We start from the raw sequence: 16,195 nt of genomic DNA on the forward strand, positions 1-16,195 counted from the left end.
TCCTGGAGAATTTCTCAGAGTCTCTGTCTACCGCCCAACAGGGGAGCAACTAGCCACTTTATGGCTGCTGAGGCCTTAAAATGTGGCTAGTAGGAAAGGAGATGAGCTGTAAGTTTAAGACAGATTTGGAAAGCTTAGTATGAACAAAAGAATATAAACTATCTCGTTCATTTAACTATCTCATTCATTTTTTAATTATTACAAGTTAAAACGATATCTTGGACATGGTTAAATAAATGTTATTAAAATTAATTTCACCTATTTTTTCTTACTTTTAATTTCAAGTTACATACATGGCTCTCCTAGTATTTTTCTGTCGGACAGCACTGGTCTAAGTAATTAACAATACCCAGCTGCCTCCAGCATCTACTTCGTTCCCTCCCGTGTCCCGGGCTGCTTCTAACCAAGCGTGGGGCACCGTTAACTCTGCCGAAGCCTGGCGTGCGCTCTTTCTGACCACTGAGACCTGGGGTGTGGAGAGAGGGGGTGATAAGACAAGACTGGGCCCGTACCCACTGCGCATCTCGCAGCACGGGCTGCCGAATCTCCTCTGGCAGCGCGTCCCCCAGCTTTTGCACAAAGCGGCCGCACAGTTCTAGCATTTCCGTCACGGCCCGCTTCGAGGTGCAGCGCACCCGGAAGTCTTTTCGGGAGGTGGCAAGAACCGAAGCCCCATCGTCTGTCCCGGCCACGCTCTCCACGTCCCGCGAAGCAGAAAGCGCCACCGACTCACGAGGCCCCTCCATTTTTCCAACTTGAATTGTGGGCGAGAACTCTGGGAGCGGAAGAGCGGGTTCCCCGGGAAGAAGGAGCAGACGTCCGGCCGGAAACTCGGCCCGCAGCAGCAGCGTTCCGCCTGAGGCTCCGCGGGCAAGTCGAGGGATTCAGTGGCTGCGGCGATGGGGGCGGTGGGCGTAGGGCTGGTGGACTGTCACTGCCACCTCTCCGCCCCGGACTTTGACCGCGTATGTGAGGGCGAGGTCGGGCCCGTGGGAGCAGGGAGGCCCCCATTCTTTCCGTTCAGGCTATCCTTGTTCTCCTCCCTTAGGGCGAAGCCCCAAATCCTCCCAGGCCCCTGTCTGTAGTCCTGTGCGACTTGCTCCTTACTCCCTGTTTAATCTCACTCACACTGATTTTTCTTTCTCATCCCGAATATCCATATCCTCTATCTCCACTTGGCTTTTATTTGCTGTTACTGGCTACTGGAGGCCTTCCCCCTACCCCGCCTTGGCCCGCTGTTTATCCTACCAGCCTCACAGCTCCGGGCAGAGAATCCGCTTACCCCAGGACGCCGTCCGCGAAACTCGGGCTCACTCCCGCACGCCGCGTGCTCCAGTTCCCCAGGGGAGCGAAGCAAACAAAAACCAGCAAGCGCGCGCACACACACGTAATTTCAAAGTGTTTTACCCGCTACATTGGAAACTAGAGGCTAATAATAAAGAAGAGCGGGGTCTATTTTAGGGGGAAAATCTCTCAAGAGGTGAAGCTTAAATTGGTGCTGGAAAGACAAAGCGGTGAGTGCATGGTGGTGAGGAAAGCAGGCGGGTTGCAGGCCTCCAGACAAGACAGAATTTGGACGTTCAAGCTACCGAAAGGCTGGGTGGAGCCTGATGAGCTAAAATGAGAGACGCGTAAAACAAGACCGAAGAGGTTTGCAGAGGATTAGTGAGTCAGGAGTTTGCATTTCATTAGAAGCACAATGGGGATCCAGTAAAGGGCTTTGCTTTTTAAGGAGAGAGACAAGATCTGATAATCCATTTAAAAACCATTTTGCTGATGTGTGGCTCATGGACAGAAGAGAACAGGAATAGAAGCTAGAAGACCAGCTTGGAAGCTTTTGCAGTATTTAGACTAAAGATAGTGGTTGCAGGGGAGTTTGAGAGAAGCAGATGGATTCAAGGTATGTTTTAGAGATAGAATCTGTAGTACATGCTGGGAGGAATTGGATGTGGAAAGAGAGGGAAAGGGAGAACTTGAGGATGCTGTAGAGAGGTGGTGGTGCTGAGATGAGGGAAAACTGAGGTTGGAGAGGGCAGGCAGAAAGAATAGGTTTGTTGAGGAGAAAATAGTTATGTTCCGCACATGTTGAAACCTAATACCCATCCAAGTGGAGATGTCATATGGTCATTTTAAAATGTGAATCTTGGGGCTACCCTGGTGGCGCAGTGGTTGAGAGTCCGCCTGCGGATGCAGGGGACACGGGTTCGTGCCCCGGTCCTGGAAGATCCCACATGCCGCGGAGCGGCTGGGCCCATGAGCCATGGCCGCTGAGCCTGCGCGTCCGGAGCCTGTGCTCCGCAACGAGAGAGGCCACAACAGTGAGAGAGGCCCGCGTACCGCTAAAAAATAAAAATAAAAAAAATAAAATGTGAATCTTGGGTTCAGGAGAGAGCTATAGGCTGGAGATAAAAACTGGGGACTCATTAGCATAATGAGCATAGTAATAAGAGTACTTAAGGTGAGTCAGAGAGAGAAGCATAGGGTTCTGAAATCAGATAGAGAAGAGAGAGCCAGTCAAGGAGACTGAAAAGTAGCAGCCAGCTAGAGAGGAATATTTGCAGAAGCCAAGAGTGGGAAATATTTCAAAAAGGAAGGAGTGGACAAGTGAGGAGTTTCTAATGCTGCTGAGGGGTAGAGTAGGAGGACAGAGAAGTGTCCTTTATATTTGACAAAAACAGTTTCTGTTTTAGTAGAGTGGGAACAGAAGCCACATTTTACTGAGAGAGTAAATGGGAGGTAGGGTCAGCATAGGCTCTTCACATTCCACCACGCTGTTCCTTGCCATCATTGTCATTCTTTATGGTGCCTCAGCTACATTGCTATACACAGCCAAAGGACACTTACTTATCCATCTAAAATGATTATGATTACTTATGTTTATTTTAGGATCTGGATGATGTGTTGGAGAGAGCCAAGAAAGTAAGCCAATACCTATAATTGCCCTTTTATTGGTTGTTTTTATTTTCCTCCTAATTTTGACCTAAAGCAGCTTGAAATTTAGTTATACTATGTTGTTGTTACTTCAATAATAATAAGTTAATAATAAGCAGCATTTATTGTTTACTATGTGCCAGGCACTGAGCTAAACCCATCCTGTACATTATCTCATTTAATGTTTCACAGCAAGCTTCTGAGGAAGCTACTATTTTATAGCCAACCATTACCCATTTTATAGATAAGGAAAATAAGGCCTAGAGATTAACTTGTCCAAAGACACACCATTAGTAAGTGATGTAGACAAGATAGTCTGAATCCAAAACACATTCCCACAGCCACCATGCTTACCAGCAATATGGAACAAATTGGTCCATCTTTCAGTTCTTGAATTAACATTATTCTGGAGATCTTGGAGAAATTATAAAAGTTTTCTGAAACAGTTTGATTTGTGTGGGAAAAAAATTATTAATCTTTGGAAGTGTTTATGAAGCTAGCATTTTGTGGTCTTCCCCAAAAATGATAGTCAGAAATGGTTGCCATTTTTACATACAGCCATCTTTCACTGTGGCAGCTTAATTAGGAGTATGGGGTTTGGAGTTACACAGGGCTAGTGATCTTGGGCAAGTTATTTGACTCCATCCAAAACTCTGTCTCTTGATCCATATAGTGGATTACAGCAATGCCTATGTCATAGGAGTATGTAGATTAAATGGGGGGTAATATTTATATTCACCGAACATAATACCTGAAACATAGTAACTACTCAGTGATAGCTATTATGATTATATTGATGGAGTGTGAGTGAGCAAGGATAACTAAAAGCACAGAAAACTTTAAATTTTTATTTAATTATATTGGATGTATATTGTTTGAGACTCTAACTATTCTATTCATTTTTGTTGCAGGCCAATGTTACGGCTCTTGTGGTGGTTGCTGAACATTCAGGAGAATTTGAAAAGATTATGCAGCTTTCAGAAAGGTGTTACTTCTCATTAAGAATTAGAAAGAGTTGCTAATAAGGATGCATTTATGATGTCATATTTATAATATCAAAGATCATCAATTTTTAAAGAGAATGAGAAGAAAAACAATCACATTAACATAGCCCTAAAAAAATTCTTTCCTACTTGTTCTTCAGAGTAACTTTGTGTCCTAGTCTAATATTCTGTTTTCTTAATTCGTTCTACATTTTTAGGTATAATGGATTTGTCCTGCCATGCTTGGGTGTTCACCCAGTTCAGGGAGTTTCACCAAAAGACCAAAGAAGTGTCACGTTAAAGGTAACAGTCTTATAAAACAAGAACCATAAAAAAAATCATAACATCTTTTGACTCAGTACTCCTCCTCTTTCAAATTAATATTATAAGGCAATAATCCAAAAGAAAGAAATTCTATCTTCTTTCACAAAGATGTTTGTTGCAGCAGTTACTTGAAATAGAGAAAAAGTGGAAACAGCCTAGAGGTTAGGAAATAACTAGTTAACTTATACAGTGTTAAATATAATGCTACAATGTTAAGTATAACTATAGAAAGTGTGGACTATAAGGTTTATGTAGCAACATGGAAAATGTTTACAGTATAGTGTAGGGAGAGAAGCAGGATACCAAATGGTTTATTCACTGTGACATCCATGTAAAAATATATTCTATAAGGAAAAGACTAGAGAGAAAAGTACAGAAATTATACTCATGATAGTCTGGTAGAGTTATAAGCACCTTGTTTTCATATTTTTTTATCATGTTGTCATATTGCTTTGGCAATAAAAGTGATAAAATATCCAGAAAAAGAAAGATACAAATTCATAGATGCGGTACTATAAGGGAACAGATGAGTTCAAGTACATAGTGTCTTCTGTGAACATTGAACTAGCCCTATGAATGTAAAACTGATAGGACTGTTTAACTTACAAAACTAAATAAAATACCAACAATATACAGGTAAATCTAGATTCTCAAAGCAGACAGGAACTCAGCAAATCTCAAGATAGCCCTCTGGAAAAGACCAGAGTTAAGCAGTTTTGTTCTTAGTGTGCTTGTAGTCCCACAGTAGTTAGGTTTTCCCATCGTGGTTAGATTACAAGCTCCTACCATGGGGTACAAAGGTAGGTATGTACAATAGTAAGTATTCATTAAATTACCTTGGTTTATAAAATGAAAATTGCCTAGCATCACACAAATCTTTCAGCATATTCAATAAATATTATTACCAGGCAGAGTTTAAGCCCCTGGGATACCCTGGGGAATCACAATTCACTGTCTACAAGCTACCGCCCCCTCCAGGCAGGGCATGTGCTGTCCAGTTGGCTCTTGTCCCTACTTAACCCACTTCACTCATTTCGGTTACACGCCTGACCCCTGTTCTAAAGGTTCTGAAGACTAAACATTTTCTTTAATAAAAAAATCAATTCTAATTATTTGAAATCATTCAGAATAAATCTCTCCTCCCTCCCCTTTGCCCTTCTTTCTTCCATCCTTTCCTTCTCTCTCCTTTCTTCTTTCAATAGCATAGTGGAAACAACATGGGCTTTGAAGTCAGAGAGTCTTGGCCAACTGGCTTCTGTGATCTGTGGCACTTAACTTTGCCAAGTCTCAATTTCCTCGTTTGTAAATCGTGAATAATTATTTAGTTGTAGTATTCCCAGTCATAGGGTATAGAGGTATAGGATATTTTAAAACCCCACAATAGAACCATTAGCTGTTAAAGAACTTGAGACTTTATGAATAGAACTGAAGTCAGTTTTAGACCTATGAATGTCCTTATAAATATTTTTACATCTATTAAAATGATAAAGACCACACATACATTTATACATATTGAATCTGCGATATGAATTATATTAATTTCTATTACTATACCTGACTTGCCAGAAACTTCCAAAATATTTCATGAGGAATTGGAACAGACTCATTGTAAATTTATTTTGCTTCTTTTTATAGATAATACATATTCCAAGAAGCATTTTTTCCCTGTATCTGGTCTTCATCCACATGTGTAATTTCTTTCTGACTGAAGACTTTCTAAGTGTCAAACATTTCCTGAGTAATCTCTCCAACTTCTCCAGTCCCTTTGAGGTCCCACAGACACACAGTAGTTTGGATGTTTGATATGGAAGATCTTTGCCTGACACTTTGGCCTACTCAGCTATTGCCAGACATCATCTCTGGTATTTAGGGTTATATACTCTTAGCTCCACCTGACAACATTAATTCTTCTTCATTGAGTCTACTGGAATGTCTGAGGCCTTGATTTACCCTTCCTCATCTTCTTTTCTCTCTCTTGAGGTATAATTATAAAATCTCCTCTTCTTCCTCTACCATATAGTTTACCTCCCTTTTCTTAATTCTCCCTTGTTCTGATTATCCTCACTAGAAGTACCTTGAATTTACATATTCTGAGACTAAAATCCTCAAAGTAGTTTAAAATATCTAGAAGCAAATTTTCCATGTATTTGTCTTTCCCTTGTCTTAAAGGGATCCCTCACAAGGGGAATTCTCTTTAAGTGGAAATAGTAATATCATGGAAACTAACAGTACACAGTTACTTCAATAGTTGGCAAACAACATATTTGTGATATTTAGTATGTATATTGTTGAACCTTTAGGACAAAAATAGGCTACACAGGACTATAAAGACAAAAGAAATTAATGAAAATAGTGCAAAGGATGTATGGGATTATCACTATTAAAAATTCACAAGCCATCAGTACCCTAAGAGAAGAACGTAGCAGTGCACTCCCAAAAACTCACAAAGGTGACCACTTGGTGGCTTTCTTCTCTCTTGCTCAGCTATTCCAGGAAGTCCAGTTCACTCCTCCTAAATGCCAGGAAATGCCTCCTAAACAGAAGGAAAGGTTTAAGTGGGAATCTTCGTAAGAAGTCACGTTCTTGGGACTTCCCTAGTGGTCCAGTGGCTAAGACTCTGCGCTCCCAATGCAGGGGGCCCGGGTTCAATCCCTGGTCAAGGAACTAGATCCCACATGCCACAACTAAGAGTTTGCCTGCCGCCACTAAAGATTCCGCATGCCACAACTAAAAGATCCTGCATGCCGCAATGAAGATCCCGCACACAGCAGCGAAGATCCTGTATGCCGCAACTATGACCTGGCGCAGCCAAATAATAAATAAATAAATAAATATTTTTTAAAAAAGGAAGTCATGTTCTTGTAACATAAATGGTTGTGGGATGTTTGTACTCAAATTTCCAGACAGAAGTACTCACCATTATAGAAGGATTACATTCTTAGTTCTTCAACTGGTTAAAAGGTATTGACTATGTAAAGGACCCAGTATAGCATAGTGCCTGGCATATAATAGGTGTTTATACAAAACCTATAAAATTGCCTTCTTCTATTTTAATAAATTTACTTTTTTTTTCATCCCAGGATTTGGATGTAGCTTTGCCCATTATCCAGAATTATAAGGATCGATTGTTGGCAATTGGAGAGGTAAATACCCACTAGCTGATCAAATGATTTCTTATCCAGACGTTCATGTGATAGATGAAAATATTCCTTAATTCAGTATTGGTGATTATAACAGAATTGGATTAATTATGTTCACCCTGTTCAGCTGAATAATAATTTGTCAGTACTCCCTCAATAAGCAAGAGTGCTTAGGGATAAAACAATAGAAGCCTCCCCATGGGCTTATGTTAATGAAAGAAAACTATTACCATTTCAATATACTTTCCTCTTTTTTTCCTTTTGCTTACATAGGATTATCTCTCTGGTTAGTTAAAATAGTATATGCAAGCATACTTTAAATAAGTTAGAGTTTATAATTAAAGAGCATTTTTTATTAAATAATTTACAGCTGTGAAACATCACTTGGTAATTCCACTTATAATTAAAGATAAAAAATAAGAATAGCACTTACATTCAGAATCTAGGTTACCACGATGCATGCCAGAATAGAATCAAGGGAAGCAGTCATTTATAATCTTCACTATCCAGTGTGGTTACCACATGCAGCTGTTGAGCACTTGAAATGTGACTGGCCCAAGTTGAGATGTGCTATCAGGATAAAATGCACTGAGGATTTCAAAGTCTCAGTACCTCAAAAAAGAATGTAAAATAACTCAATAATTTTTTTATTGATTATGTGTTGATATAATAATATGACTATATGATAATATTGATAATATTTTAGATATAGTGGATTAAATATATTATTAAATTAATTTCACCTGTTTCTTGTTAGTGTTTTTAATGTAGCTACTGGAAACTGTAAGGTTGTGTATGTGGTTTATGTGTGTGGCTCCCATTATATTTCTCTTGGACTGTACTGCTCCATACTATGTCTTTTGGGATTCATTAAACCATAAACATGTAATTCTGTTTTATTTTTCTGTTATAGGTTGGACTAGATTTCTCCCCCAGAATTGCTGGCACTGATGAACAGAAGGAAGAGCAAAGACAAGTCCTAATCAGACAGGTCCAATTAGCCAAAAGACTAAATTTGCCTTTGTAGGTTAATTATCTTTCTATATTAATAGTTACAGAGCAGATTAAGTAATGATTCTCCTGAAATTGAGCTCTACTTTTCTTTTTCTCTGAATTGCTTTAATATAACAAAAATAATAATTTCATATTAAGTACTCAAAAGGAATTTTTTTGTTGTTTACCAGAAATGTTCACTCACGTTCAGCTGGAAGACCCACCATCAGCCTCTTAAATGAGCAAGGTATTTAGGTTCCTGAGAAAAATGTACCTAATGTTTAAGTTTGACAATTCCAGTCCATATTCTCAATAGAACAAGCCATGCTTTACTTGATTTCTTAAAGGGAAGGGAATGGGTCAAGGGTAGAGATGGAAATCTACTAAGATGGTTTTGCAAGTCAGCCTACTATTTACAAGGTTTTCAGTGTGATTATGATGTTTATCATGCCAGGATAAAGCAAATGAAAAATTGGATCAAGTAATTTTAATGCCTTACTTTGAAAATTAGCAGCTCCAACGTTTTAATCAGCTTATGTGAGAGAGGAAAAAACAAAGCAAAGAAGGGTGATCACATTGAGTTACTGTTTTGCATGTTTTATGGCTGCTGCTTTAGAAAATGGTTTTATACGGATTGTGGCCATCTTATATAAAATGCAGTGTCATCTTCACCAGTTGTTCCTAAAGGAAAAATACTTCTCATAGGATTACTTTTCAAATTTTTAAAGTGCTGTCCACGGTAAGAAATATACTTTATTTTGAAACTTGATACATACACATACATACTGTTTTTGGCACTGACTTTATTTCGAAACTCAGTATATACATATACAGAAAACTGACAAAACTTCAAGAAGCAGTACATCTATGTATGTGTGTATAGATATGTGTGTGTGCGTGTGTTTATTGACACAAATATATAAGCACACACTGGCCAGTCGTGACCCACTAATTTGATTTCATAACTCACGGTAGTAAACCACTAAATGTCACACCTACCAGCAGTGTCAAATAGTGAAGTAAACATAATTGCCTGCAACTAGAAAGCACTGTATTTCTCACTGGTGAGTACTGAGTCCCCTGGATTCACCGAGAACATGATTTTTGTGCAGGCTGAGCAGCCATCCTTTACGAACTGGAGATGGTTTTTGTGAAACTAACTCTGAGTGTTGAATTTGTGAGTCATTTATTTCCTCATTTCTTCTTTCACCAGCATCCTTCTTAAGGACAATTTGCTTAAAAACCTATTAGGAACAATAATTTGACAGTTCAGAAACTTTTGGAGAAGGTTTGATGGTATAAGAAGTTTAAATAATTGCTTAAATTGTATTTATTAATTTTATTCTGAAGATTTGGAGAAGGTTTGATGGTATAGGAAGTTTAAATAATTGCTCAATTGTATTTATTAATTTTATTCTGAAGATTAAGAATTTACTATATTTTTATTCTACTGGTTGAACACTATATGTTTATCTACTCTTTAGAAATCATAGAACCTTATAGTGACCGACATTTACTTAACATCTGTGTTGTTCAATTTGATTAGTGGGAAAACCTCTCATTAAGGAAATAAAATGGAACTGTGATTTATCTTTAATTTTTGAGAGGTGCTGACAAAGTGTTGCTGCATGCATTTGATGGTCGGCCATCTGTAGCCATGGAAGGAGTAAAAGCTGGGTACTTCTTCTCAATTCCTCCTTCTATCATAAGAAGTGGACAGGTAAATTCTTTCATTAAACCTCATTTTATACTTTGTGGAATATACTTTAAAATATGAACTTTTATTATATACTTGTGATACTATTCTGGTTTCATTGCAAAAATTAATCCTAGGTCCTTACCTCATATAAAGAGTAACTCAAGGGCTTCCCTGGTGGCACAGTGGTTGAGAGTCCGCCTGCTGATGCAGGGGACGCGGGTTCGTGCCCCGGTCCGGGAAGATCCCACATGCCGCGGAGCGGCTGGGCCTGTGAGCCATGGCCACTGAGCCTGCGCATCCGGAGCCTGTGCTCCGCAATGGGAGAGGCCACAACAGTGAGAGGCCCGTGTACCGCAAAAAAAAAAAAAAAAAAAAAAGTAACTCAGAAGTGGATCAAAGACCTAAGTATAAGAGCTAAAATTAGAAAACTCTTAGAAGAAAACAGATCTAAATCTTTGTGACCTTGGATCAGGCAGTGGTTTCTTAGCTATGACATCAAAGGCACAAGCAACCAAAGAAAAAATAGATAAATTGGATATCATCAAAATAAACTTCCACTCACAAAAAAAAATAAACTTCCACTCACAAAAAATTGGGCAGCTCATACTCAAAAGACCTGAACTTCTGATAGCTTTCAGAAAAGGGATTTTAAAGGCAGTGTGAGGGAGGAGGCTGCAGGGTATGTGAGCAGCTTGTGCTCAGTTCTCAAATTGATTGGCATCATGGTGAAGTTTTAAGCATCATCAATCTTCTGGTTTCAGCTGGTCTGGGGTCTACATGCTTGAGGTCAGCAGTTTCCATCTGGTGGGGGTCTGCTTCCTGTAAAAACAGCTTAGGAGTGTGTGTCAGGCCTCTATCTATAACTTTCAGGGAACTGGGAATTTGGTGACTCCGCTATGTGGCAAATTCATAGTCTAAGTTGTTACCAGTTTTCCGACCCAACAGCTATTCATTGCTCCTACATCTTTACATTTCCTAATCACTATTTCTTGAACCAGCCTTTTGAGACCCAGGGGAGGCCTGGGAGACTTGAAGCAAAAGCATTTACTTCAAAATACAGGGACACTGGGCCTTATATACGGTTTCAGGTGGAAAGTTCTAGAAATGTCAATTAGGTCGTGTTAATTGATAGTCCATGATTACTTTTATTTTTCCTACTTTTATCATTTGTGGAGAAATTTCTTATTTATTTTTATTTATTTTATTTATTTATTTATTTATCTATCTTTGGCTGTGTTGGGTCTTCATTGCTGCACACGGGCTTTCTCTAGTTGTGGCGAGCGGGGGCTACTCTTCATTGTGGTGCACGGACTTCTCATTGGGTGGCTTCTCTTGTTGCAGAGCACGGGCTCTAGGTACGTTTGCTTCAGTAGTTGTGGCAGGTGGGCTCAGTAGTTGTGGCTCATGGGCTCTAGAGTGCAGGCTTTAGTAGTTGTAGCTCATGGGCTTAGTTGCTCCATGGCATGTGGGATCTTCCCAGACCAGGGCTCGAACCCGTGTCCCCTGCATTGGCAGGTGGATTCTTAACCACTATGCCACCAGGTAAGTCGCTCTTCCTTGGTTGAATCTTGCAGTAGGCATATGATATCAGATGTTTGGGTCCTTGCTGGATGTTACCTCATTTTTTTGCTCTTGGTTACTACTCTTTGGGTTCCTAGAGGCTTCGGATAATTTTTGGCAAAGAATGTTTCTTCTTAAATCTAACCATTAATGTAGAATGATGAGAACGTAGTGAACATTTATTAATTGAATATTAAAGTATGAATTTTAGCTTCTTGCAGAGTAGTATGCATTGACATGTGGGTTTAATGCTCCTTATTTAATCTTTACTTCTCATGTATTAAACTTACTAGCTTTCTCTTTTCTCTAAGAAGCAGAAACTTGTGAAACAGTTGCCTTTAACTTCGATTTGCTTAGAAACAGATTCACCTGCACTAGGGCCAGAAAAAAAGGTAAATGATTTTCTAATTTCTACATTATTTAGATTGTATCTTTTACTTGAACTATTTCTAGTTTAGCTGTGTTTCTCATTCCAGTGTAAATACAATGGGATCCTACTTTAATGCTAGGTTGAAAGGTTATATTGACTTAATTTCAAGTCTTTTGTAAATATGGCTGTTGTGCTACAAAGAATATTATTTGATATGGATCGTGTCCTAATTTTTTGTAATATTGAAATCCAGACCAGTATAGTAAAAAGCTTAGTGTCTAGAGTCAGAAAGGCCTGGATTCAGATCCTGTCTCTGATACCCACTAGCTGTGTAACTTTGGGCAAGTTCCTTAATCTCTCTGAAACTGTTTCTACATTTATAAAATGTGGGTAAAATAATAGTAAAATACTTTGAAGTATTACAGTGGGGATTAAATGAAGTAATGTATATGAAAGTGCCTAGTGTGTCTGGTATATAGTAGATGCTCAATAAATGTTTTTCTTCTTTTAATTAGCATGTTAAAATAAGCCTCAATTTCTTTCAGTACAAGGATGTATTGATATAGTCATAGATTTATTTATCTGATCTTTGCTGTGCATTTTGTTATTGTAGGCCACAAAGAATCATATTTTGAATACTGCTACCATTATAATTATAATTATCTGAAAGGAAGACAGTAGTGCCTGTTACAATCACCTACCACTGTGTAGCTTACTAAGTGCCCCTGACTGCCCATCAGAGCTGTCTCCATGCCTCCCAGATTCAGAGGACTGGCATTTGAGAGTAGGAGGTTTGGGAGCAGTAGCGATGTAATTGTTAATAAACTATGATTATTTGTAATTACATTATGATTACTTTGCTAATTAATGTCCAATTAGTTACATAATTTTATAAATCAGCTCTTAGAAGAATATAGAAGAGGAATGAGAAAATAGAGGATTATAACCACATTTATTTTCTTGTTTGAGCGTAGGACAGAATGGTACAAAATTGCCTTCCTGGTTAGTGTGAAATAGGATGAAAAAGACCTAGTTTCTTCACCCTAAACAGAAATGAATTTCAAATGCTCTTATAACTCAGTTTTATGTTTGTATTTAGATGATTTGATAAAAATTGTGGGTTTCTGGCATAGTGCCTTGCACATAGTAGGTACTCAAAAACATTTATTGAATAAATGAATTTTAAAACTGAGGAATTCCAGTGATTAGAAATCTGCACTTCCACTGCAGGGGACACGGGTTCAATCCCTGGTCGAGGAACTAAGATCCTGCATGCCGCACAGCGTGGCCAAAAAATAAAAAAAACAAAAAAAACCTGAATATGCTTTTTGTTAAGTAAAATGTGTTTGTTCTAGAAAAATATAAAACACAGAAAATCATAAGAAAATAGAACCATCTACCACTGAAAGGTTACCACTATAGTATAGTGGTTAAAAGCATAAACTCTGATGTCAGCTTGCACAGGTTTAAACCTCAACTGGGCTACTTACTCGCTGTTTAGGATCCCTTCTTATCTGTAAAAAAGGAATGCTAATAATAATAGTACCTATCTCACAGAGTTATTTTGAGGATTAAATGAGAAATTCCATGAAAACCCTAGAACAAAACCTTGCCTACAACAAGCACTAAATAAATGAAAGTTCTTATGTCCTTCCACACTTCTTTATGTCCATATATGTACACATAATATTTTTTTCATAAAAATAAGATTAGCCTCAACACATTTCATAACTAGCTTTTATGTGGTGGACACATGTAAATGTCAATAAATATACTTTTCCTCATCATGTTTAATAAGTATATAAATTTTAGTGTGTGAATGTGCCACAATATATTTAACTTGATACTGTCATTTAGGTTATTTGTTTCCAACACAATACAGTTGACCCTTGAACAAGAAGTGCTTAGGGGTACCAACACCCTCCCCAACCCCCAGCCCCGCCCCATACCATGGAAAATACATGTCTGTCCATCCTCCACGTCTGCAGTTTTGCATCTGCGGATTTAGCCCTCATTTTCGTGGTTCTGCATTCTCAGATTCAACCACGCTTGGATTGTGTAGTACTGTAGTATTTATTGAAAAAAAAAATCCATGTATAGGTGGACCCACACCGTTCAAAACCATGTTTTTCAGGGGTCAACTATATTATAAACAATATGATGAATGTCCTTGAACCTAAATCTTGGTGCGCATTTTTCATTGTTTTCTTAGGCTACGTTATCAAGGTTATTTTTTAACCTTGTTATCTTATTCCTTTGAACATTATCATCCTGAGTAGATAACTTAATAATAACAACAATAATATATTTCATCAAATCTAAGTGCCACTGGTTGTAGATGTACCACTGTTTTGTGACCATTAAGGAAAAAAACACTACCAATTATACTTTCACATGCCACTGAATGTCAGTAAAATATATATCAATTTCAGAGATGTTAAGATAAGGGAGAAATGCATCTTAGAATCAGTGAAATATGACTACATAATCTGTGTAGTCTTCCAGACACCATGGCATTACTTGAGTCAAATGGTAACGTAGCCTGTGAGGTGAAATGGCCAAGCTACAGAGCTTGACCTTTGCAAGCACTCACTTGAGGAACAAACCAAAGGACAGTTAATTCATCAGTCAGGCAGCTCACCAAGTATCCACTTTGTGCAGACTGCTTCATATGCTAGGTGCTGGAACCTCGACCGGTAATACCCCAGGGCTCTTTTCAGGAGCAGGATAGACTTACAGTTAATGTTGTAGCCTTAGCTTTCAAGCTGAGGTTCAGGGCCTTTTCCTCAGCTTCGCCTCACCCCCATTAAAAAAAAAAAAAAAAAAAGTGCTCATCATTTGTTTTTACCAACTACTTTTCATCTCTTTTATCTACAGTTTTCAAGGATTGCTTCCCTTTAGTGTCATGTTTGATTAATGTCTGCTTTGTCTGTCTCAGGTACGGAATGAGCCCCAAAACATTTCCATTTCAGCAGAATATATTGCCCAGGTGAAAGGGATCTCAGTGGAGGAAGTTATAGAAGTGACAACACAGAACACATTGAAACTGTTTCCCAAGCTTCAGTACCTGCTCCCGAAATAGCTTCAAAACAAAATCAACTGCAGAGGGCACTGTTTGAGAAAAATTAATGTTCTGATGAAGAGTCTGAACTGAAGAAGCCATTGTATCGGGATTATAATTTTAGAGAAATATTTTTCTTAGAAGTAAAACTGAGCTTAGATCCTAAAACCCTGGGTTCTAATTCTACCTTGCACTGCTTTTCAATTAACGGAGTCCTAGCAGGAGTTTGGGAAATACCACTGCTTCTTACTTTGCCCTGTTAAATAGAACCACCAAATGAACTGAAACCATTTCTTCTGGCAAGGGTGGCTGCCACAGGTAAGAAATAAGTGCTCCTGTGGTGGCATGGAATAGGCTAAAGTTTGATCCTTTACCACCTGTTTGACTTCCCACAGGATTTATCCAGTGAAAGGAGAGTGTCTAGTTTTTTATACTATCAGAAATCTTATCTTTTCTGGGTTTGCAAAATTGAACTTTTAGTACTTTGAATTATCTCTCATTTTAAGAGAAAAATGTGCAAGATTTTTATCTTGATCTTAGATTTTGACTTATAAAGCCCATGGTTTGTGCAATCACCGTTAAATACCAAGCCCCACAGTTTAATTAATAAATTGGTTTTAAGTTCCAGTCTGAATTTTGTCACATGTTTAAAATGCACATAGCTCTATTAAAAATGTATCTGACTTTTTTGCATGCCATAATATTTTATATTTTTAAGTTTTAAACATCTCTGGTATGAACAGAGTCCAGTGGATGGTGGTGATAGTAGCACAACACTATGAGCGTGCTTGAAGCCACTAAACTATACCCTTAAAAATTCTTGAGGACTTCCCTGGTGGCGCAGTGGTTAAGAGTCCGCCTGCCGATGCAGGGGACACAGGTTCGTGCCCCGGTCCGGGAAGATCCCACATGCCGTGGAGCGGCTGGGCCCGTGAGCCATGGCCGCTGAGCCTGTGCGTCCGGAGCCTGTGCTCTGCGACGGGAGAGGCCACAACAGTGAGAGGCCCGCGTACCGCAAAAAAAAAAAAAATTCTTGAGATGGTAAATTTTATGTTATGTGTACTTTACCACAATTTTTTAGAAAAAATCTTAGGTATAGGTTACAAGGTATTGCGATCCATACCAAAACATGAG

At 38.7% G+C, this 16,195-nt stretch overlaps 2 protein-coding genes across 3 annotated transcripts in view; one reads left to right on the forward strand and one right to left on the reverse strand.

Moving 5' to 3' along the window:
- NSL1 (NSL1 component of MIS12 kinetochore complex) overlaps positions 1-761 on the reverse strand; it is a 55,471-nt gene extending 54,710 nt beyond the window's left edge. Inside the window, exon 1 of the mRNA XM_082616064.1 lies at positions 513-761. Within this exon, the coding sequence (XP_082472190.1) occupies positions 513-746 (234 nt within the window). The 5' untranslated portion in view covers positions 747-761. The remainder of the gene's footprint in view (positions 1-512) is intronic.
- A 95-nt stretch (positions 762-856) lies between these two features.
- TATDN3 (TatD DNase domain containing 3) lies at positions 857-15,688 on the forward strand. 2 transcript variants are annotated; one of them, XM_082616049.1, is made up of 10 exons: positions 857-965; positions 2,887-2,919; positions 3,843-3,916; positions 4,133-4,217; positions 7,319-7,381; positions 8,292-8,401; positions 8,563-8,618; positions 9,979-10,091; positions 11,942-12,022; positions 14,939-15,688. In XM_082616049.1, exons 1-10 carry the CDS (start codon positions 900-902, stop codon positions 15,080-15,082), a joined length of 825 nt encoding a protein of 274 aa, XP_082472175.1. In that variant the 5' UTR covers positions 857-899; the 3' UTR covers positions 15,083-15,688. The 2 variants fall into 2 exon arrangements, with proteins under 2 accessions (XP_082472175.1, XP_082472176.1); XM_082616050.1 differs by having other exon boundaries at positions 858-965; positions 11,945-12,022.
- The last annotated feature ends 507 nt before the right edge of the window (positions 15,689-16,195 follow it).

This window comes from Mesoplodon mirus, assembly GCF_964341445.2.
Source record: "Mesoplodon mirus genome assembly, chromosome: 3".
NCBI classification, from domain to species: Eukaryota; Metazoa; Chordata; class Mammalia; order Artiodactyla; family Ziphiidae; genus Mesoplodon; species Mesoplodon mirus.